Consider the following 24717-nt stretch of genomic DNA (forward strand, 5'->3'; position numbering starts at 1 on the left):
TGGAGGGCTACTGTTTCCCTCCTCCCATCCCCTCTAGTAACTTTTGTACTCTCCCAGATGTAAAACCATATTGCAGCAGTGGTAAGGAAGGACATAGTAGAGTTGTGTAAGAACTTACCATAACAGTACGTGTCCTACTGTTGCAGTATTTTCTTCCACTCTTCTTCCCTCTGTTCTTCTCAGTTGCCTACCTTTAGACCAAGGGCTCCTTCTTAACTCTCCTCCTTTTTTCTTCCTCTTCCCTTACAGGATGCACATGCTTTTGTTTCTTCTCTTGGATTGCTCTGGTTCTTTTGGGGCAATTCAGTTCTGATGTTTAGATGCTCATACATAACATAGGCATTTTATGCACTGACTGGACATGGGACATACATCTGATGTACTGTGCCTGGAAAGTATAAAGGCTTTGGATGTGCTGTCCAGATGTTCAGATATCCTCACCAAGGTATCCCATATGTAAATAATACTGTAACTGTGAAAAGTAGGACTTCTATTGTTATGGTAAGTTCTTAAGCAACTGTAGTTTATGATAAAAACTTTTACTGGACACAGAGTGAAACTGCAGAAGTCATGGGAATGTTTGCACCTTGAAGCTAAAATGTTATGTTGTCCCATCTCGCCTTCATTCTTGCTGGTTGGGCTCAGAGCAGATCCTCAGCTCCGACTTGGCTGATTTACTATAGCTCAAGAGGTTTTACTGGCTTGAGGCTAACCCTTATCCCAACATGCCCTAGCAGTAGCTACCCAGATCTCGTTTGCCACTTGCAGCGTCGTGATTGCGACTACTGGCTCAGGCTAAGTACTTTGTGCTTTTTTTCACATATATTGTTATCCTTCTTCGGGTTTGTTGTTTAATTATGTTCGTTAGAGCGTATATTATCCCCTGTTAGTGTAACGACCCCTTTTTCTTCTTGTTGTGAGTGTTTTTGGCCGTTGTTTTTTTCCTCAGGCCTTGCTTTCCCTTCGAGCCCGTTTAAATTAGAGGGTTCTTCTTCTTTTTCCCCACCCTTTCTGGGAGAGCCATTTAAGTTAAAAGCTCTCCTATTGGGGGAGTCGCCGTTTAAGTTAGAGGCTCTCCCTCTTTTCTTCTTCTTCTCTTCCCTTTAAAAAAAAAAAAAAAGAGTTTTCCTTTCTTCTTGTTTCGGTTAGCCGTTACAGCCTTGTAGTAGTTTTAGTGTTGTGTGCTGTTACCTTACAGCTTTGTTTTTCTAGCACTGTGATACATTTTTCTGTCAATTTCCCAGTATGTCCAAAGAGTCGAAACCCTCTGGGTTCAAAAAATGCGTCTTGTGTTGCCAAACAATGTCCCTTACGGATGGGTACACAAGTTGTGTTTATTGTTTAGGGGCTGTTCACCTGCAGGACTCATGCTTGATCTGTCATGCTTTCAGTTCCAGAGTCCTGCAGGAGAGAAAGAATAAGTTAATTTTACATGGCCTTCTGAAGAACCCTCAAGATTCTTCGTCTCAGGGTCCTCAGCCAGCTGAAGTGTCCGAAAAACACACTAAGCCATTGGTTCTGAGTTCGGAACAGACAAAATCCACTGAAAAACCTTCGGCTCTGTCAGTTTCCAGTGTTGACTCCGACAAAGCTAAGTCTCCAGCGGCACCATCTGTGTCCTTGGAGGCAGTCCGGACCTATAAGAGAACATGTTCTCCTTCTTTGGAACCAGTACGCTCTGCTCCACAATCTCCTTTGCTGCAGTCTGGAGCGGGCAGTCACCAGTCCTCTTCGCACTCCTCTCGGTCCTCCAGACTTTCGGATCATGATGTGGAGAGAGTGGTCTATAGGCTCCTCAAGTCACAGGCCCTTGCTAAGTTACTGTCGAGCCCAGCCCATAAGGAATTGGCTCCTTCAGCCCATCCAGCTTCTCCATTGGTTCCTCCACCAACTCTCTTGAGCTCGGAGCCGGAGTTCATGGAGGTGGTGGTGGAACCGTCGGCTCTGGTTACTTCTCATTTATCAGTTCTGACACCCTCTCTGATCTACTTGAAGTCTCGGTCCATCGAGGGATCTGGGCGACGAAGCTCTCTTGCTGGCTCCGAGGAGGGAAGTAGCATCAGACCCTTGTCCGACCCCACTCTTCCTCTCGGAGCTTCGGCGCAGGTGAGCTCAGCTCCCACATCAGCCTCGGAGCATTCGCTCTCAGTTTGCAGGAGATCTCTGGGCTCTTTGGTGCCAGAGGCTTCTTCGACTCGGGACCATGGCGCCTTCGAGGTGATGAGCATGCTGTCTTCTGAGACTGCTCCATCCTCGGCTCCATTGGCTCCTTCTGTCTCTGTGCCTGTGCCCAAAGCAGAAGCAGTTTGTACGAATGCCAGTCACCCGCTACCTGAGTTTTCATTTCCGAATTGAAGTTGAAGTCTTCTAAAGCTAAGTACCCCATTGAGGATCCTTTTTTCCTGCTCTAACCGGTGTCAGAAAAAGTTAACAATTGTCTCGCCTATGGGAAAGCAAATACCACACCGAGACTTCCATTCTTACTACGTCACCTGTTTAGGCCCAGACCACGATGTACCTCGCTGTTGCTTTTGTGCTTTGTTCAATGCCAGAACTATACGTCATCCGGCCCTTATTGTAGCTATTTTTGCTCTGTCTTCGATCTCCGATATGGCTTCAGTAAGCCATCCGACTACCAATCTTCCGAAAAAAATTAAGGATAAAGACAGAGACAGATTGCACTGGTCCAAAACTGCCGACGATGCTTCCACTAAGCTAGTCGTCAGTTCTCTGGTCCTCAGTGAGGTGCTTTCACAGTCCCTGATGACATGCTTCTGTGGATTCGCAGGCCACTAACGAGACCCTTTCGGTGTCTGGTATGCCACAAGACTCTTCTTCGACTGAGGATCCTGTGGATATCTCTACCTTGGATGGTTCGGGAGCCACTGAGCAGGCACTGGCTTCCAAGGAAGTTCTTCGCACTATCAATACTCATCATAAACCGACAACTTCTTTCGTGTTTTCAGTTCTTTTTAAAACTACCGAGTTTCTAAGGCCCAGGGTACGAACTACGCCTAAAAAAATGATGACCCAAGCTCAGATACCTGCTTTCATGCCTCAATCTCAGATGCTCAAAATGGCAGAAGACCTTATTATGCTTATTAGGGGAAGCCAGGCTACCCCTTCCAAAAGAAAAAGAGACTGGTCCCCAGTGGTTTTATCTGAACAGGAGTCGAATGACTCTGATACTTTTGAATATGAAGACATGCAACCCCTCTCTACTTATGAGGATTCTGATGCAGAGGAATCCATTCCTTCTGCCTCTCCACTCGAGGATTTTTCATTTGGTGAAACCCTACATACCTTAAGGGAGCATTTCCAATGGGAATGTCAGACTATTCTCAGTCAAAAGAGACTCAGGAATTCTTAGATTTACCACAGCACAGACCTTTAGCCATTCCTCCTGCCCTGGATGTTGTGGATGATGTTTTTATGGAATCCAGTTTGACTCCTGACACCCTTCTTCCTGCTCCCAGGAAACCCACAGAGTTCCCTGACTCTCAGAAAATCCTTTTCAGAAATCCTACTGCTGACCCAGAGGTCATCTCCCAAGGACCTAAAGGAATTAAAGCAACCTCAGCTAAGAATCCCACCCCCTCAGACAGGGATTCCCAAGCTTTAGACAGAAGGGGTAAAAAAGTATACACCTCTGCAACTCTTGCACTAAATTGTCAGTTACACATGCTGAAATATCAGCAGCATACCATGGAACTATTCAGACAAAAAATATATTTCTTTCCTGCTTATGCAGAAAATAAAGAATTACAAGAGCTTATGCATTCTGCAAGCCAAGTTAATAAACACGCCTTGCAATGTGGCTTTGATGCCCTAGAAGCATCTTGCAGGCAGCAGTCACGGTTGTGTCCTTAGAAGGCATGCTTGGCTTAAGGAACAGACCTTGCCAGACCATGTCAAATCAAAATTATTGGACGCTCTATTGACAAAGACAATTTGTTTGGCACCAAGGCAGAAGAGTTCTTAAAAATGATGGAAGAAAAAGCTAAATCTATGCAGACATTAAAGGACTTTTTACAGGTCCAGCCTTCGAGGTTCAGTAGTCCTTGCCCTTGCAAACACTGATCCTTTCTGACCCCCTCCAGGCCAGCTCAGCCCAGACCCAGGGGAAACAGCACCCCCAGACAGCAGTCCCAGGGAATGCAGAGATCTAAGCAATGGAGTTCCTCCACTTCAAAAATAGTGAGTGTTAAGCCACCCCCTTATGGTAAGAACTCAGAATGACTTCACACCTCCACCCCTTACATCTGCCCACCTGCTTGTGCCCCTTGGAGGAAAACTCTCCTTCCATGCAAACAACTGCCCTGTATTACTAACGACCGACGGGTCCTCAACATAGTGTCCCAGGGATACAAATTTTATTTCCAAACTCTGCCAACGCCAAAAGAGTTCCCAGATCTTCCTCCAAACCAGTGGGCAGAGTCCAAAAAGCAAGTCCAGTCCCTGCTCTCAATGGCAATTCAGCATGTTCTTGCAGACCAGATAGGCCAAGGTTTCTATTCCAGACTTTTCTTGGTACCCAGAAAAGAGGGCACCTGGCGCCCAATCCTAGATCTATCTATTCTAAACACCGTTCTGGTGATACCAAAATTCAAAATGCTCATGCTCCAGCAGCTTCTTCGTGTGCCTTCCAAGGATGCTTGCTTAGCCACCCTAGACCTAAAAGAGGCCTTACCTACACATCTCAATCAGGGAATCTTGCAGGAAATGTCTATGGTTCAGGGCAGGATCTTTGCACTTTCAGATATTCTTCGTGTTTCACTGTTGCAGTCATCACATTTGGGTTATCTGCCTGCAGGTAGCCCTCAGCCAGCCTGAATACAGAGTCTTTGGATTTCTGCATCGGATGCTGTCACTTCTTCCATGACGTGAGGTCGTCAGGGGTATAAAACATGCAGCCGATGCCATTACATCAGTCTTTCTTGCCATGTGGTGCCCGAAGCAGAAGCAGTTCCCAAGTGCCGGTCGGCCGACTCCTGAAATTTTCGATGTTAAGTTGTCAATCTCGCCTTCATTCTTGCTGGATGGTTCGGAGCCGATCCTCGGCTCCGACTCGGCACTTGCTAAGCTCGAGAGTCACTTTTACCAGCTCGAGGCAGCCCCATATCCCATGATGCAAGGCGGTAATTACCTAGATCTCGTTTGCTTCGCTGATGAGGTACTCCTTTTGCCAGCTCGTGGAAAGTAAATTGTTTTACAATTGTTAGACACCCCATTCCTAGTTTTTCTCTTATATATTAGTATAATTGTCATTTTTAGGTAGTTGTAGGGTCGCTAGTCTAGTTTTACTGTTTCCCTACTTGTTTTTATTTAGTCGGGCCTTCATTCCCTTCCCATCCCTTCCTGTCAGGGTGTGTGTGTGGGTTTATATTTTCCCCTTTTAAGTTAAAATTTCTGAGTCTGGGACTGTGTGAGTTGGGTGTGTGTGTACTCACTATGTCCAAGGAACAGAGGGTCTCAGGCTTCAAGAAGTGTGACTCGTGCTGTCAGAAGATGTCTCTGACAGACGGTCACACTTCTTGTATCTACTGCCTGGGACCTCTCCACCTGCAGGACTCCTGTGCTATCTGTCACTCTTTCAGCCAGAGAGTCCTGCAGGAAAGGAGAAATAAATTAATCTTGAGAGGACTTCTTAAACCGGAGGGCTCCCCGGCCAAGTCTGCTTCAGGCAAGCCCTCTAAGACCTCCAAGGCCCAGGCTTCTGCTTCTAAGCCTCCGGCCTTGGGTCCGACTCCTTTGGAGTCGAGATCGGCTCCGGCTGGAGCCGATCTAATTTTGACTAAATCTTCAGCACCGATGGCTATCGGTGCCGATACTTTAACTGCCACATTGGTGTCGGCTCCGACCGGCTCCGATCACCATGTGACTAAGGCTTCGGTATCGGTGCCGACCGGCTCCGATACCATTATTTCCTTGCCTGTATCGGCTCCGGCCGGAGCCGATACATCCTTGACCAGACTTGGAGCCGAGAAGTTGTCGGCTCCGTCTGGAACCGAGGGTTCTTCGGCTCCGATGGTTCCGTCGAGGAAGAGGTCCAGGTCTCCCTCTTTGGAGCCGATACTGTCAGCTCCGGCCTCTCCTCTTCTTTCGGAGCGGAGCCATCGGAGCCAATCATCTAGGTCTTCCAGGCTCTCAGACCATGATTTGGAGAGAGTGGTAAGCAGATTGTTAAAATCACAGGCACTAGCCCAAATGCTTCATAGTCCGTCTCAACAGACGACTATTAGTCCACACCCTCTTCAAGTTCCTCCTTCGACTCTCCTCCAGAGCTCGGAGCCGGAGTCTATGGGAATAGTTACTGCTATGGCTGCGGGGAAGATACCTCCCCTTTCTGCTCCTTCAGCTTCTACTCTTATCTCCTCCTCGAGACCTTCCTTGGAGGGATCCGGTGGTCGGGCTTCCCTGGTCTGCTCCGAGGGGGTGAGTGGCATCGGACCCTTGTCCGACCCTGCTCTTCCCCTCGGGGCTTTGGCCTTGGTGAGCTCGGCCCCGACATCTGCCTCTGAGCCTTCCCTTTCGGTGGGCCCAGGAGTCCCTGTTTCTTCGGAGCGGGGTCTCTCGGATCTCCCTGGCAGGGGAGCCTTCGAGGTGATGAGGAGTGTGCTGGCCCCTGGGCTCAGTCAGCAGTCTATCCCCTTAGCTCCTCCCCCTACGGTGCCTGTAGATGTCTCTTCCCACTCTCTTGCTCCCGGACCGAGAGATCCACCGCCTCAGGTTTCCCCACTGGGAAGAACCCCCTCTTCCGAGGATTATCCTGATCCATCAGGAGATCCTCCGCATAAGAGGACCTGTAAGAGGAAGCACCTAGACTCCCCTGAGTCTACTACTTCAGATACCGACTTAGATGAGTCGGAGGGGTCCCCAAGATCCCCCTCTGAGGATGTCTCTTTTTCAGACATCCTAGAACTCCTAAAACAGAGGGGAAACTGACCCTCCATTAATCCCTCCGAGGATGAGTCGGTATACCTAGAGGCATTCCGATCTCGACCCTCCACCTCCTGGATGTCATCGCCTTTCGACCCCCTCATGGAGGTGATAGCTCGGAAGGCGTGGGCATCTCCTGATTCCGTAGAACCAGTTCCCAGGAGACCTTCTAAATTTATTACAGCCCCTTCCGAGAAACAATTTCTTACAAAAGGTGTCCCTGTTGATGCCATGGTGGTGGCGGCCACCACCAAGAAGGAACTTGCAGATCCTTCCGTACCAGTCCATCCTCCTAACAAGGATTCTAGGACCATGGACAGGTATGGTAAGCAGATGTTTTCCTCAGCGACCTTTGCCATGCGTTCGCTGAATTATTTATGTCACTTCACCAGACTTCAAAGGGACATCCTTAAAGAATTAGGTGAAGTAGTACAGGATCCTACAGCTGTAGGGGCTCAGGACAAGATAGCTTCTCAGCTAGGAATCCTTAACTCCATTGCCAGCTCCTCCATGCGGCTGATTTCGTATGCAGCAGATGGAGCGAGTAAAGCTGCAGGGACAGGAGTGGCTCTTAGATGTCAGTCCTGGATGCGGCTCTGTAATTTTGCAGATCCCTTTAAGGCATCCTTCACAAACTCTCCCTTCGATGGATCAACATTGTTTGGTCCTCAGGTGAAGGATACGTTGACCAGGTGTGAGCAAGACGGCAAGACTCTTTCTGCCATAGGAGTCCGTTTTTCCACCCCTTCTAGGCCTTACCCTAAAGGACAGAAGGGCGGAAAGATGTGGTTCCGTAAATCTCAGGGAGTCACGCCGACACACGTGGTCAGTTTACCCCTAGGGGCAGAGGGGTAATAATAACAGACGCCCTAGGGGCAGAGGGGGTCCGCAAAACCAGGGAAGCAGAGAGCCTCTCTCTGACAAGCCCTTCCAGCATCCCTGAGGTGTTGCCCGACTGTCCATCCTTGGAGGCAGTCGGGGGAAGATTATCGCTGTACCCAGAAGCCTGGCTTTCCCTTTCACAAGACAAATGGGTACAGTCGATCATATCTGAGGGTTACAAGATTCCTTTCGAGGAAAGTCCCTTCACTCACAAAAATTCCCTTCCAGATGTTCCACCCAGTCTAAGGGAAATCGCAAAATTAGAAGTATCAAAGCTTCTACACAAAAGGGCCATTCAGCCAGTTCCAACAGACCATTCAGAGCCCGGAATCTACTCAAGGTTCTTTTTGGTTCCCAAAAAGACGGGAGATTGGAAACCAATATTGGACCTCAGCAGACTCAACAAGTCTGTGAAAAAGACAAGATTTCGGATGGTCACACTTCAATCGATTTTGCCCTTCTTGGGCAAAGACAACTGGATGTGCTCAATAGACCTTCATGATGCGTACTATCACATAAAATTCCACAGACGCTCCAGAAGGTTTCTCCGCTTTCGGCTGGGGTCCAGTCATTTTCAATTCAGAGCTCTGCCCTTTGGTCTCACTACAGCCCCCAGAGTGTTCACCAAATGCATGGCAGTGGTCACGGCTCACCTGAGACGTCAAGGATTCCAGGTGTTTCCGTATCTCGACGACTGGCTCCTCTCAGCCACCACCAGGCATCAACTTCTCCAAGCCAGGGATTACATCCTAAATCTCTGCACTCAATTAGGAATTTCGATCAACTACGAAAAATCCTCCTTATTGCCCTGCCAGTCTATTACTTTTATAGGCGCAAATTTAGACACTGTTCGGATGTCAGCAAACCTCACAAGCCAGAGAATCCTAGATATCCAAAACCATGTGAGGATCATCCTTGCCAGCAAAAAGGTGCAAGCCAGACTGGTCCTAAAAGTATTGGGCCTCATGGCAGCTGCCATTACTCTTCTTCCTTTGGCCCGCTTTTACATGTGTCTCCTTCAATGGATGTTGTTCACCCAATGGTCCTACCAACAACTTCCCATGCGTCACCAAATTCTGGTGACACAAACTTGCAAAAACCACCTATCCTGGTGGATATCTTCTCCCCAGGTTCATCAGGGCAGACCCTTTGTTTCCCCGGCCCCGGTAGCCACAGTCACTACGGACGCCTCCCTGATCGGGTGGGGGGGTCATTATCAGGGCAGGATGGTTCATGGGACATGGCAACCGTTCGAATACCACCTGCACATAAATGTCCTAGAGATGAGAGCAGTGCTGTTAACGTTGCAAGCCCTCAACGACTTTCTTCCCTTGGGAACAATTGCAGTTCACACGGACAACATGTCCGTAGTGTGGTACATCAACAAGCAGGGCGGAACCAAGTCCTACCCCTTGTGTCGAGAGGCTCTCAGACTTTGGCAATGGGCGATCTCCTCTCATCGGTTTCTGGTATCAACGCATATCCCTGGGAAAACCAACATTTTAGCGGACAGATTGAGCAGAGCTATACTCATGCCTCACGAGTGGTCTCTCAAACAATCTATAGTGGAGGAGATTTTTCAGAAGTGGGGCCACCCATGTTGCGATCTTTTTGCTACTCCCCAAAACAGCAAATGCCCAGCCTTCTTCTCTCTTCCGGGCCATCCCCCCAGAGTCGCTCTTACCCAAGATTGGCCCCAGGGACTTCTTTATGCTTTTCCTCCCTTTCCATTGATACCACAGGTACTCCAGAAAGCTACCGTTTTGAGAGCCAAAATGATTCTCATTGCCCCGTATTGGCCTCAACAAATTTGGTTTCCGTTCCTCCATCATCACCTTTTGGTGCAGCCGTGGCATCTGGACCCAGTGCCAGATCTTCTGATCCACCAATTGGGTCAGCTGCATCGGTCCATTCCTTCTCTCAACCTCACAGCTTGGTTGCTCCACTTCCTTCCTTAGCCAGGCTTCCTATGATCTCTAACCCTGTTAGGGATATCATAGTGGCTTCCCTTAAATCCTCTACTAGAAGGATTTACACTAGCAAGTGGAAACGCTTCTCCCTTTGGGCGAAATCAAGGAACATAGATCCTTTTACTGCCCCTGTTCATGCAGATTTGGATTTTCTAGCGGAAATCTTTCATTCGGGTTCTTCATCTTCCACGGTCAAAGTTCAGTTGGCTGCGATCTCGAACTTTCATGTGGGGTTTGCAGATTACAACATTATGTCCCACAAGCTTTGTAGAGCTTTTCTGAAAGGAGTTTTTCTCCTCAAACCTCCTGTCAGGAGTCCTCCTCCTCAATGGGACCTAAATCTAGTGCTGACATCCTTAATTCTTCCTCCCTTTGAGCCAGCTGCTTCATGCTCACTAAAGTTTCTTTCGTGGAAAACACTCTTCCTTGTCGCTATTACCTCGGCTAGGAGAGTGTCAGAACTTCATGCCCTCTCTGTTCGTCCCCCATATTTGGTCTTCCACAAGGACAGAGTATCCTTGAGAACTAATCCATCCTTTTGCCCAAGGTTGCTTCAAAACAAATTTAAACCAATCTATTGATCTCCCTGTATTTTTTCCTAATTACTCCAACAGATCGGAACAAAAATTACATTATCTTGATGTTCACCGCCAACTCAGATATTATTTGGACAGAACAAATCAATTCAGAAAGTCTGATCAGCTCTTTCTTTCTTATGCTGAAAATAAGAAAGGCCTCCCTGTTTCCAAAGTGACCTTGTCTAGATGGCTATCTTCCACCATTTCCGAAATTTATCAACTTAGGGGCAAACAGCTGTGCTGAAAACCAAAGGCACATTCCACTAGAGGCTTAGCCACTTCTACAGCCTTTCAGGCTAGGCTACCCTTAGATACTATTTGTGCAGCAGCCACTTGGGCCACTCCTCATACCTTTGTTTCTCATTACAAATTGGATTTGGCCTCCAGGGATAGAGCCAGTTTTGGTTCCACGGTTCTCAAGAGTCTGTTCCATTGAGCCACCCAGGATAGAGGTGCTAGGGACGCGGTCCCATCCAGCAAGAATGAAGGCGAGATTGACAACTTAACATTTAGAAGTTATGTACCTACCATAACGTTCCATGTTAGTTGTCTTCTCTCGCCTTCTTTCTTGCGACCCTCCCTCCTGCCCCCTTGCCTGGACAGACCTTGATCTCCCTTGGCTCTGGAAGATTTTATTTCTTTGGGCACCAGTTAGTTCGAGTTTAGTTATCTGGTTCCCCTTACAACCTTTTTAGGCTTATTCTCTTCTTTCCTTAGTGGAAAGTTTGTTATGCTAGGTAGGTCTCCCTCTAGGTACCAAACGAGATCTGGGTAATTACCGCCTTGCATCATGGGTTATGGGGCTGCCTCGAGCTGGTAAAAGTGACTCTCAAGCTTAGCAAGTGCCGAGTCGGAGCCGAGGATCGGCTCCGAACCATCCAGCAAGAAAGAAGGCGAGAGAAGACAACTAACATGGAACGTTATGGTAGGTACATAACTTCTAATTTTTGAGTTTCAGACCTGAAGTTTTCAAAAAGATAAGTACCCCGTTGGGGATCCTTTTTTCTTGGTCAAACCGATGTCAGAAAAAATTAACAATTGTCTTGCCTGTGGAAAGCAAATACCTCATAGAGATTTTCATTCTTACTACGTCACCTGTTTAGGCCCAGACCACGAAGTCCCACTCTGTCAGTTTTGTGCTTTGTTCAATGCCCAAACTATTCGTCATCGGGCTATTTTTGTAGCTAAATACTTTCGTTCTCGATCTCCGGACTCCGAAGTGGCTTCCTTAAGCCATCCGACTACCAATCTTTCAAAAAAATGCAAGGATAAAGGCAGAGACAGACCACTTAGGTCCAAAACTGCTGACGGTACCATTAAGCTAGTCGCCAGTCTGCCAGTACTCAGGCGCTTTCACAGCCCCTGATACCCTCTGCTACTGATTCGTAGGCCTCTACTGAGACCCATTTGGAGTCTGGTATGCCGCGAGATGCTTCTTCAACTATGGAACATACGAATGTCTCTACCTTGGATGGGTACACGGAGCCACTGTGTGGGCACCAGCTTCTGAGGGTGTATTCAGGCCTACCGATTTTCATATTAAACCAATGACTTAATTTCAAGCTAAAAATTCCAAATTCCTCAGGCCTAAAGCTCGCGCTAAGCCTAGAAAACAGACGACCAAAGTGCATTCTCAGGCCCATATGCCTCAAAAGTAAATGATTAGAATGGCTGAAGACCTTAGGGGAAGCCAGGCTTCCCCCCTCTAAGAGACCTAGAACTGATTTTCTTTCTAATTCTTCTGAGGAGGAATCTGATATCTCTACTCCTTCTGACTAAAACGATTTACCCTTATCTGCTTATGAGGATTCTGATGCTGAGGATTCCATTCTCTCTGCTTCCCCTCCAGAAGATTTTTCTTTTGGTGAAACCTTGCATACCCTTAGGGAGCATTTCCACTGGGAAACCCAGGACTTTTCACAGTCCAAAAAGAGACTTAGGGAATTTTTAAACTTGCCTCAACACAGGCATCTAGCTATCCCTCCTGTTCTGGAGATTGTAGATTATGTTTTCTTGGAATCCAGCCTTACCCCAGACACTTTGCCTCCTGCTCCCAGGAAACCTGACAAGCACTACAGAGTACCTGACTCTCACAAATTCCTATTCAAGAATCCTACTGTGGATTTCCCAAGGACCAAAAGGCATTAAGGCTACAACTGCCAAAAATCCAACCCCTTCTGATAGGGATTCTAAAGCTTTAGACAGATGGGGTAAGAATGTATATACTTCCGCTACTTTGGCCATTAGGGCTTTAAATTGCCAGTTTCATATGTTAAAGTATCAGCAGCATATTATGGGATTAATTAAATAGAAAATTATGTTGATTCCTGACTGTGCTGAACACAAAGATTTACAAGAGTTAATGCATTCTGCTGACCATAATTTGCAATGTGGTTTTGATGCTTTAGAAGAATCTTGCAGGGCTGCTGTTACTGGGTTTGTATTTAGAAGGCATGCTTTGCTTAAGGAACAAAACTTGCCTGATCATGTTAAAGCTAAATTGCTGGCTGCACCTTTTTGGCAACAAAGCAGAAGTCCTCAAAAGGATGGAGGAAAAAGCTAAATTTATGCAAACTGTTAAAGATTTCTTACAAGCACAGCCACCTAGATTCAGTAGACATTGGCCTTCAAAGAACTGGTCCTTTCCAGTCCCTTCCAGGCCTTCTCAGTCCAAACCCAGGAGCAGCAGACCACCAAGACTTCAGTCTCAGGCTATGCACAGATCTAAGCAGTGGGGCCCCCCACTTCCAAAACTGTAAGCCGCCCTCCTATGGAAAAAATGACACAATGACTTATCCTTAACTCTTCCAAGCCTTGCTCAACTACTTGCTCCCTTAGGAGGAAAGCTCACCTTGCATGCAAAAAACTGGGAACTCATTACCCAGGACAAATGGGTTTAAATATAGTTTCCCTGGGATACAGATTCCACTTCCACTCACTCCCATCCCCAAGTGGATGGCCAGACCTCCCCCCAAACCAGTGGGTGGAGGCCCAAAAACAAGTACTCTCTCTCCTCAGTATCAGGGCTATTCAACCTGTCCCAGCAGAACAAAGGGGACAAGGTTTTTATTCAAGACTGTTCCTGGTTCCCAGAAAAGAGAACTCCTGGCGTCCTATCCTGGACGTTTCTGGTGGTTCCAAAATTCAGAATTCTAACTCTTCAACATCTTTTTCCTATACTAGGCACGGATGTCTGGCTGGCAACTCTAGACTTAAAAGAAGCTTACCTGCACATCCCAATAAAGGAATCCTGCAGAAAATACCTACGCTTCAGGGCAGGCTCCATGCACTATCAGTTCTCTGCGCTTCCCTTTAGCGTATCTACTGCGCCCAGGGTATTTGCATTTTGCAGGCAGAGAAATATTCAGATTTACCCATACTTGGACGATTGCCTGATTCAGGCAGAGAGTCAGGACTTGCTATTACAACACTTGGTATTTGTAAAGAGACTTCTAACTTCTCTAGGGTACACCATCAAGAAGAAGAAATCACACCTATTACCCTGCCAGCATATTGTATTCCTGAGAGCAAGCTTGAACGCAACTTTCCAGATGGCATTCCTCACTCCAGAGAAACGAGTTCATTTGACAACCTACTTCAAACCACTGGCCACAAAACCCAGCTATCTGCAAGGAAAATCCTGCAAGCCCTGGGATTCATGGCCTGTTGCATTCTGTTAATTCCATATGCAAGACTGCATATGAGGAAACTTCAGTGGTATCTAAAAAGTCTATGGTGTCAACATTCTCAGGACCTGGAAACAATGATTCCTATCATTCCTTGTCTAAGGGCAGAGTTCCTTTGGTGGCAGAGGCCTGCTACCACAACAAGGGACTCACTTTCACTCTACCCCCCTGCCACCCAAACCCTAACAACAGACGCATCATATTATGCATGGGGGGCTCACATGACAGGGCAGTGCATTCAGGGCAAATGGAACCCAAAACAGATGCACCTGCATATCAATCAAAAAGAAATGTTAGCTGTACAAAAAGCTCTGACAGCCTTCAAAGACCTTATTCTTCCAGGACAACTATTGGTAAAGACAGACAACACCACAGTTATATGGTACATAAACAAGCAGGAGGGAACCCATTCCTAGCCATGGCTCTGTGGAACACAGCCTTGAGCTACCAAGTGAACCTACAAGCTCAATTCCTGCCAGGCAAGCTAAATTCTCTGGCAGACGACTTAAGCAGAAATCTCATGGACCCACACGAACGGAAACTGGAACCCAAAATATTCAAGCACTTGAGGAGCAAATGGGGAACACCAGAGGTAGACCTGTTTGCCTTCCCTCGGAACTACCAATTGAACATATTCTGCACCAGAACTCCCCACAGTCAAGCTTGGAAAGTGGATGCCCTGTCCTGGGAAAACCTCTCAGTTTATGCCTTTCCCCCTCTGCCTCTCCTCCCGAAGGTTCTACTAAAGATCAAACAGGACAAGCCAAGGGCAATACTGATTGCACCAGACTGGCCACGCCAGCACTGTGGTACCCCCTTTTGTGCAGTCTGAGAGTGTTACAACCTTGGCACCTGCATCAGACCCCTTCCCTGCTGTCCCAGCAGGTGGACCAGATTCTGCACCCTCAGCTTCAAACCCTCAACCTTGCAGCCTGGCTAATTCCCTGAGCTCACCTCCAGCAACCCTCAGTAAGCAGGTGCTGGATGTCATTCTTGAGGCAAGGAGGCCTAGTACTAGAAAATCCTATTCAGAAAAGTTGAAAAGATACTGTTCCTGGAGCCAGGCTCAGGGGATGGGCACAATGGTGCCCAGCTTACCTCATATTCTAGATTATTTAACAGAAATGCTCCACAAGGGCATGTCCTTCTCTTCAGTTAAGATTCATGCCTCTGCCATATCAGCACATTTTAATACTGAGCCACCCCTCTTCTCTCATCCCCTGCTAAAACAATTCCTTAGAAAATGTAAGCCCACCCCCCCACCCCCAGGAGAGCTCCCACCCCCAGGAGAGCTCCCACTCCCCCACCCCCAGGAGAGCTCCCACTCCCCCACCCCCAGGAGAGCTCCCACTCCAGCCTGGGACCTTAACGTTGTATTGGAAAAATTCACTCTTCCCTCCTTTGAACCAGCTGCTACAGCAGAGTTGAAATTCCTTTCTTGGAAAACAGCTTTACTTCTAGCCATCACTTCAGAAAAAAGAGTGTCTGAACTGCAGGCCCTCATGGCAGTGGAACCCTTCATTCATTCATTCATTTATTTATTTATTTATTTGCAGTTGTTTAACCAGGATAGTCCATTGGGCCTGAAGAACCCGTTTTCAATGGAGTCCTGGGGAGAAAAGCTCCTCATACAGATTACACAAAGGTTAATATACAAACATAGATTACATGAAGATTACAGAGGTAAACAAACTAAGATTAATATACACACATAGAATGCATGAAGACTACAGAGGTAAAACAGACTGATCAAAAGTATTTCAATCAAAGTTAATAATAATATTTTTTTTTTTTTTTTTTTTTTTTTTTATCTTCCATGCGGATAGGGTTTCCCTCAGGACTAAGCCATCCTTTATGCCGAAGGTGGTGTCTAGTGTGGCTCTAAACCAGTCAATTCATTTGCCTACTTTTTCCCCTAATCCTCAGAATAAAGGGGAAATGATACTGCATTCCCTGGATGTACACAGACAGCTTAGATTCTATTTGGATAGGACTAATCCTCTCAGAAAATCCGACCAGCTGCTAGTTAGCATTGCTGCCGGGGCAAAGGGGAAGGCCATTTCAAACCAAACCATTTCCAAATGGATAGCACAATGCATCCATTTCTGCTATAAACACCATGGAAAACCTACCCCACAGGGGATAAGAACACATTCCACCAGGGCTGCATCTACCTCTACTGCATTTCTCAGAGGAGTCCCTACCAGGGACATCCTGCAAGCTGCAACCTGGAGCTCTGTACATACTTTCACCAAGCATTACCACCTGCCTATCTCTTCTAAATCCAGAGCTGGATTTGCCACAGCAGTCCTTCAGGGCCTTATTGCTAGCCCTAATGCTCTTTAACTACCTCCACCCTTCCATAGCTTTGGGAGTCAACCCAAATGTAATGACTGCAACAGTGAAACACGAAGAACATAGTACAGTTGTGTACACTTACCATAAGTGTAGATGTTCGAGTGTATTCACTGTTGCAAGTCCTGGTTACCCTCCCTCCATCCCCCTGACTTCTCTTGACTTTTACCTTTCCTCTTTGTTTGGCATATACTATATCATGTGTATTTGCTTTTTGTTGGGGGTGTTCCATACCATATAATTGCTTCCTGTTGTGGGGGCACTTGACATCTGGGGCAAGAAAAACTGATGTAATGGCGTCGGCTGCATGTTTTATACCCCTGACGACCAAGACGTCATGGAAGAAGTGACAGCATCTTGATGCAGAAATCCGAAGACTCTGCTGTTCAGGCCAGCTGAGGGCTACCTGCAGGCAGATAACCCAAATGTGATGACTGCAACAGTGAATGGTAAGTGTGCACAATTGTACTTTCTCTGCGCTTCCCTTTGGCTTATCTACTGCTTCCAGAGTTTTCACAAAATGCCTGGCTGAAATATTCAGATTTACTCCTACTTAGACGATTGCCTGATTCAGGCAGACAGGAAAAGTTGTTACAGCACCTGACCTTTGTAAAGGACCTACTGACCTCCCTGGGGTATACTGTCAGTGAAAAGAAATCAAAACTAGTTCCCACACAAAAAATTGTATTCTCGGGAGCAAGCCTGGACACAGCATCCCTGATGGCATTCCTTACTCCAGAAAAACAAGCCTACCTAACAGACTACTTCTCTCAACTAGCCACCAGAACCCAGTTACCTGGAAGGAAAATCCTGCAAGCTCTGGGGTTCATGGCCTCCTTCATTCTACTCATTCCATATGCCAGACTGCATATGAGGAAACTACAGTGGTACCTAAAAAGCCTTGGTGTCAACAGTCTCAAGACCTGGAAACTATCATACCAATGATACCCTGTCTAAGGAAAGATTTTCTTTGGTGGGCAGCAGCAGGCAACCACAACAAGGGACTTCCCTTCTCGCAACCCCACACCACCCAGACCCTCACCACAGATGCATCAGACTATGCCTGGAGTGCACACCTGGACGGCATGTTCATTCAGGGCCATTGGAGCCCAAGTCAAATACATCTGCACATCAACCAAAAAGAGCTGCTAGCTGTTCAGCATGCCCTGACAGCTTTCAGACCCCTACTCTCTCCGGGACCTCTAGTGATCAAAACAAACAACACCACAGTGATGTGGTATATCAACAAGCAGGGAGGGACTCACACTTATCCTCTCTGCAGGCTTGCCATGACCCTTTGGCACACGGCCTCAGCTATGCAGATTCACCTGCTAGCACAATTCCTCCCAGGCTCCCTAAACTCTCTGGCAGACAACTTAAGCAGAAACCTGCTAGACCCACACGAGTGGCAGCTAGACCACAGAAACCTGCTAGACCCACACGAGTGGCAGATAGACCACAGAACTTTCACCCTTGTAACCCAGAAATGTGGCACCCCAAGGGTGGACCTCTTTGCTTCCCACTCCAATCATCAGCTCAGCAATTTCTGCACCAGGAAGCCTCACAGCAAGGCCTGGGAAGTGGATGCTCTATCCTTCCAATGGGTAAACCTCTCTGTCTATGCATTTCCCCCTCTACCCACTCATTTCAAGGGTACTGCTCAAAATAAGGGAGGAAAAACCCAGGGCAATCCTGATTGCCCCAGACTGGCCATGCCAGCACTGGTACCCACTACTGCGCAGCCTGCCACCCCTGCCTCCATGGCACCTACCTCAGATCCCAACACTCCTGTCCCAGAAGGATGGAGAATTCATGCATCCTGAATTGAAGACCCTCAGCCTGGCAACCTGTCTTATTCCCTGACCTCTCCTCAAGCTGCCAGCCTAAGCAAACAAGTCCTAGATGTTATACGTGAGGTCAGACTCCCCAGCACTAGAAAATCCTATGCTGACAAGTGGAAAAGGTTTTGCACCTGGATCCAGGCTAAGGGAGCTGAAACAGCACAGCCCTCCCTACCTCTCATCCTGGATTACTTAGCAGACCTACTACAAAGGGGTCTATCCCTTCTCTGCCATATCTGCTTACTACAGCACAGAGCCACCTCTCTTCTCACACCCTCTCATCAAACAGTTCCTAAGAGGGGCTAATAGAAGATAGGAAGGTGCTAATGCTTAGTGAAGGAATGAACAGAAGTCCATGTTGCAGCCTCCAGGATGTCCCTGGTGGGAACCCCTCTGAGAAAAGCTGCAGAGGTGGAGGTTGCCCTGGTGGAATGCTTCCAGGAAATGCACAGGAAACCGCCCCCAAAGGGGGTCTGGATGCATTCCACCAGGGCAACCTCCACCTCTGCAGCTTTTCTCAGAGGGGTCCCCACCAGGGACATCCTGGAGGCTGCAACATGGACTTCTGTTCATTCACAACTTAAGGCCACCCAGGAGAGCTCCTACTCTAGCTTAGGACCATAACTTTGTGTTGGAAAAGCTCACCCTACCCCCCTTTGATCCTACAGCTTCAGCAGAGTTAAAATTCCTCTCTTGGAAAACAGCCTTGCTTCTGGCCATCACTTCAGCTAGAAGAGTTTCAGAGCTATAAGCACTCATGGCTGTAGAGCCCTTCATCATTTTCAATGCTAACAGGGTCTCCCTCAGGACTATAACCCATCACTCATGCCTAAAGTGGTGCCCAGTGTGGCTCTAAACCAATCCATTCATTTGCCCACCTTTTTCTCTAATCCACAAAACAAGGGGAAAAGGATTCTGTACTCTCTAGATCTGCACAAACAGCTCAGATTCTGACTGGATAGGAGTAAATCTTTTAGAAAAACTGGCCAATTGCTAGTCAGCTTTGCAGCAGGGGCAGTGGGCAAGGCCATATCCAAACAAACAATATCCAAATGGATAGCACACTGCATCCATTTCTGCTATAAACAGCAAAGGAAACTACCCCCAAAGGGGGTCTGGATGCATTCCACCAGGGCAACCACCACCTCTGCAGCTTTTCTCAGAGGGGTCCCCACCAGGGACATTCTTGAGGCTGCAACATGGACTTCTGTTCATTCTTTCACTAAGCATTAGCACCTTCCTATCTTCTCCACATCCAGGGCAGGCTTTGCCACTGCAATCTTTCAGGGCATCCTAGGCAGCCTCCAGTCGTTTTGACTGCCTCCTTCCTTTTCTTCAACTTTGAGAATCAACCCAAGTGTGATGACTGCAACAGTGAAACACTAAGAATATAGTACAGTTGTGTACCCTTACCATAAATGTAGATGTTCGAGTGCATTCACTGTTGCAGTCCTGGTTTCCTACCCTCCATCTCCCCTTGTCTCTCTCTCTCTCTCTCACTCTCCTTACAGGGAATTTTTAGTATTTGCTTTCTACTGGTGGTGGTCTTCCACCATAACCTAGCTCCCTATTTGGGGGCTCCTGACAGTTGGGGCAAGAAAAAATGGTGTAATGGCGTTTGCCGCCTGATTTTATACCACTGACGACCTGACGTCAGTCCTGGAGTGACAGCAACCGAAGCAGAAATACTAAGCCTCTGGTATTCAGGCCGACTGAAGGCTCCCCCTGGCAGGATAATCCAAGTGTGATGACTGCAACAGTGAATACACTAGAACATCTACATTTATGGTAAGTGTACACAACTGTACTTTATTCTTATGATTTGCGTAAACAGACACTTCCAGGTGGGCCAGAGGACATTCAACCATGTTGCCTTCCAAGCTAAATTGCCTTTAGATTCAATCTGTGCAGCAGCATGGGCAAATCCTCATAGCTTTACCTCTCATTAAAAAGTGGATGTGGTCTCCTGGAGCAGGGCATCCTTTGGTTACACGGTCCTGAAGAGTTTGTTCCAGTGAGCCACCCAAGAACCAGGTGCTGGGGACACGGTCCCAACCAGCAAGAACAAAGGTGAGATGGGGCAACATAACATAAAGAAGTTATGTACCTACCATAACGTTCCATGTTTGTTGTTCTTCATCTCGCCTTCCTTCTTGCGTTCCCCCCCCTCCTTCCCCCTTCCTGGAGGTTCGAGAGGAGATCTTTTATTGGTTACACTGGCTGAGTTTCCTGATGACATACCAGGTTAGTTAACCATGCTTGTTTTTCCTCTTTCCTTCCTATCTTAAATGTATAAGAGCTTAGTAAAAATTTTTTTTTTTTTTTACTATGTATGTCTAGTGTGGGCTATTACAAACGAGATCTGGGTAGCTCCCGCTAGAAATGTTGGGATAGGGGTTAGCCTCGGGCCAGTAAAAGCTCTGGAGCTATAGTAAATTGGCCGAGTCAGAGCCGAGGATTGGCTCCAAACCCAACCAGCAAGAAGGAAGGCGAGATGGACAACAGACATAGAACGTTATGGAAGGTACATAACTTCTTTTTTGCTGGAGAAACCAGTGGGGAAGTTGCAAGGTATAAAGAAGAGACCATAGACATTTGTAATAAAAACGGGTATGTCAGAGTGAAAGGAAGATGATGAGCCCTTATTGTTACTTGTAATATGGTAACAGGAAAATTGAGACCAGTTAATGTATCAGTCAGGAGTTGCAGAGGGAGGGTCTCAAAACTGTCTTGAAGAAAATCTGCAGTATAGTAAGAACCAGCTGAGAAGGCCATTGTGGAACCTAGAGGTATATGGACTGTTAAAGAGTTCATCATACTAAAAGTTGCATTTATTCAAATGAAAATGTCTTTTGAATATATAAGAGCTTTATTTAGTATAAAAAGCTCATAACATGCTTAGTATAAAGTTAATTCAAAAACAGCCGTGTGATGTAATGCATGCTACCTCAGTAAATGTGTATAAAATAGTAATACGGGGATGTTACATATGTAGTATAGATCTTTTACTGTTCTAATGGATAGAGTATTTACAGGTTTGTTCTGGAAAGTCTCACTGAATTGACACCTTGTGGAGGTGGTTAGTCACATCCCAACTGTTTCTGTTGTATACTGAGCAATCTGAGTACAAGAATGGATAATTTAAGTTGTAGAAGCATCCAAAGATTGCATTTCCTTGCACATCAACTGGAACATAAGGAACATAGCTTATTTACTATGATAATTTTGTTTCCAACTTGAAGTTGTATACAAAATAATACTTTTAGTCAGCAATGGATGTATAATGCTAATTATGTCATTATTTTTTTCTCTGTTTAGGAATACTACCTCCTCATCATAGCTCTCATGCACTTGTAACTGGTTATCGAAAAGATCAGTATAAAGATTTGCTCCATGCTGTCCAGCTCATACATTTTGTTCAAGATACCACTCCACAGATAGAGGTGTACCTCCGAATGTACCAGTTGGAGTCTGGAAGGCTGCCAGGAAAAACATCAAATCCTCTTGTTAGTGATTATTTTTTCCTCTTTTGTCTTGTGTTGTTGCTATGTTTTATGCATCTCAGGTGAAGTTTTAAAAATGTAAATTTTGATGGGCAGACATCTACTGTTTTTATTCATTTTTGCCAGCTCGTTTATTAAGTTGACTGTGTGAAAACTTACAGATTCTAATCACCCAATTTTTTTTTACTATGGTGAAGGGTGATATTGCAATTTTTTAGCCTGCTGGTACAGAGACAAGGTATCTGTCTCTGCTGCTGACAGCCCAAGTTCAAGTAGCTGCTCAGGCATCCATGCGCTGACTTCTGGAAGGAGGAGTAAGCAGTCAAGCACCTATTCACTTTTCCTCAAGGGAAGTGCGAGTTGTGGAAATCCCACAATAGTGACACCTAGTGGTAGCTGGGAGTCAGTTCATCCCAAAGGCACATGCTGTTGGAGAAACATGAACAGGAATTCCATCAGAGTGTGCAAGGGAGCTTGCATGCTTACACCCTGCTTGATTCCACTGCATCCCTAGTGCATGCCAGTCATCAAAATATGACTGGGCACACCAAAACTACAGTCAGAGCCTGAGCCATACAGAATGATTACTCAACACTGCTTTACACATACCAGTACCAGCAATGATAATGTCTGTATGGAGCAGAAAATGAATATGTCAGTGCATTGGGTTAGTAGGCTAGATGGTCAGGTGAAGAGGGCTCAAAAAGAATATTTAAAACTGTGGCACTGCACTTAGTAGTCTGATACCTGATAACTTTGTTCAACACATAGCTGATTGTATTTATTTAGCTTTTAAGTGGATCATTTGAAAGAGAAATGTATTTTGTGGGAGCTGTCTGTGCCTGATTAATCGATAGTATTTTAGGTTGCTTCGTGTCCTACATTTTAAAATTCTCGGTCATGTATACATTGCTGATGTGTTATTATAATGTGGAATCTTGATTTTCTGTGACTTTGAGTGTAAGCTTTGAAAGGTTTCAGCAAGTGTGTATATACTGCTTTCAAATTTGCCATCAAAACTGTCAGACAACTGCACTCCCACTAAACCAAACCCATCATCACCATGCTACTGCACCATCCATGATAAGATCTTCATTTACATGCGCAAGTAGTAAAACAAAATGTTTGTCTGTTTGTAGGCAGAATGTATTTGGGAACACTACATGTACTCTAGTTTCAAGCACTCAAAAAACGTCGTCTCAAAGCCAGCACTCAGTTGCACTGTGTAGCCCATGTAGACAGATGCTTGCACTCGAACTCAAATATGTGTTTGGGCAAGCAGCTGTGAGGAGGGTGTGGGAGGGGGGAGTTTAGGCTTAGGGAGAGAAAAGGGAGTTTTGGGCTTATGGATCAGGAAGGGAGTTTTAGGTTTGGGGAGTGGGAGGGGAGATTTAGGGTTAGGGAGTGATCTGGAATTTAGGTTTAGGGAAAGGGTTGGAATTTTAGGTTTAGGGAGCAATCGGGGACTGTAGAATTGGCGGGGGAATAGAAGTTTAGGGTAAGGTAGCGAGGAATCAGGTTGGGAACTGATTAGGAGTTTTAGAGATGGAGTTTATGTTCTGTTAAGGCTATATAGTTTTGTTTGGTCGGGAGGGCTACATAGAAATGGAAGGTCAGGCTAGTGGGAGTTAGAGCACTTATTTTGTTGAGCAGGTGGCAGCAAACATATGTATTAAGAGCTGCTTGTAGCTCCTGACACACATGTAGTAGGCACTGTGTATTCATATGGCTCAGCAAATAAAATAGTTTCCCATTTCTGCACTATGTTTTTGTAATTGCATGCCTGGCTGTGACTGCTTTTAGTAACCTGCCAGATATTTATATATGATTGAGTCTAAGACTTATATCTAGCTTTTAAAAACAGGCTGCCACAGTCCATACACATCTTTGTAATCAACATGCCGTCATATGACACATTTATAGTAGAAGTGTTAGTTTCACAAGCCACAGTGCTGCACCACAAGAACAGTGAAACACATCAAGGTAGCAAGTCACACACAAGCCCACGTACATCAAAAAAAAAAAACTACACCAGGAAATGATACACACCAACATGTTGTTATTAGTGTGGAATATTTGTGTAAACATTGTAGAAGCACACTAAGCAAAGGTAAGCGTACCTGCATATTAATGGTCAATAGGAATTATTTTGATAAGCATAATCTTGCAACAGTGCAATCATGTTCATTTGGCAGAAAAGGAGTTGCCATTGCTGGTGTACTAACTTCAAATTTCATGCCCAGAACAAACACTTCAGGCATCCACAAGTACACCAACATTTTCCTTTTCTTCTGCACTTGCCAGACTGACCACCACATTTATCAGTGGAAGGAAAACCCATATCTGACCTCAACTTAGGTAGAACTACTTGGGGTAAGCAAATTAGTAATTTTGGATGTTCTTCGTGTTTCACTGTTGCAGTCATTACATTTGGGTAATCTGCTGGCAGGTTGCCCTCAGTCAGCCTGAATTTCAAAGTCTTGGGTCCTGCATCAGTTGCTGTCTCCTCTTCCATGACGTCAGGTCGTCAGGGGTATAAAATATGCAGCCGACGCCATTTTCTTTAGTCTTTCTTGCCACGTGGTGCCCGAAGCAGAAGCATTTCGCAAGTGCTGGTCGGCCAACTACTGAAATATTCGCGTTTGAGTTTCAGAACCAAAGTCTTCATTAAAGCTAAGTACCCCATTAGGGAAACTTTTTTCTTGCTTTTTACCAATGTCAGAAAAAGTTAATAATTGTATTACTTGTGGGAAGCAAATACCTCATAAGGATTTCCATTTATACTGTATTCCTTGCGTAGGCTCTGATCACAACGTGCCTGGCTGTCGGTTTTGTGCTAGATTTAACCAACACATTAAGAGTCGGTATATTTTTGCATCTAAGTATTTTGGAAACAGATTTAACTACCCAGAAATGTTGTCGGATAGCAATCCGACTACCGGAGTACATAAAAAATGCAAAGA

The 24717-nt window shown here is 46.1% G+C and overlaps 1 protein-coding gene across 2 annotated transcripts in view; it reads left to right on the forward strand.

The window, feature by feature from the left end:
- TBC1D7 (TBC1 domain family member 7) overlaps positions 1-24717 on the forward strand; it is a 1434943-nt gene that overhangs the window by 345417 nt on the left and 1064809 nt on the right. For both annotated transcript variants that reach the window (XM_044064902.1, XM_044064903.1), the window contains exon 3: positions 21570-21757. In XM_044064902.1, coding sequence (XP_043920837.1) covers positions 21570-21757 — 188 coding nt within the window. The remainder of the gene's footprint in view (positions 1-21569; positions 21758-24717) is intronic.

The sequence above is a fragment of the Protopterus annectens genome, chromosome 3.part0 (assembly GCF_019279795.1).
Source record: "Protopterus annectens isolate FY-2018-M chromosome 3.part0, PAN1.0, whole genome shotgun sequence".
Lineage (NCBI taxonomy): Eukaryota > Metazoa > Chordata > Ceratodontiformes > Protopteridae > Protopterus > Protopterus annectens.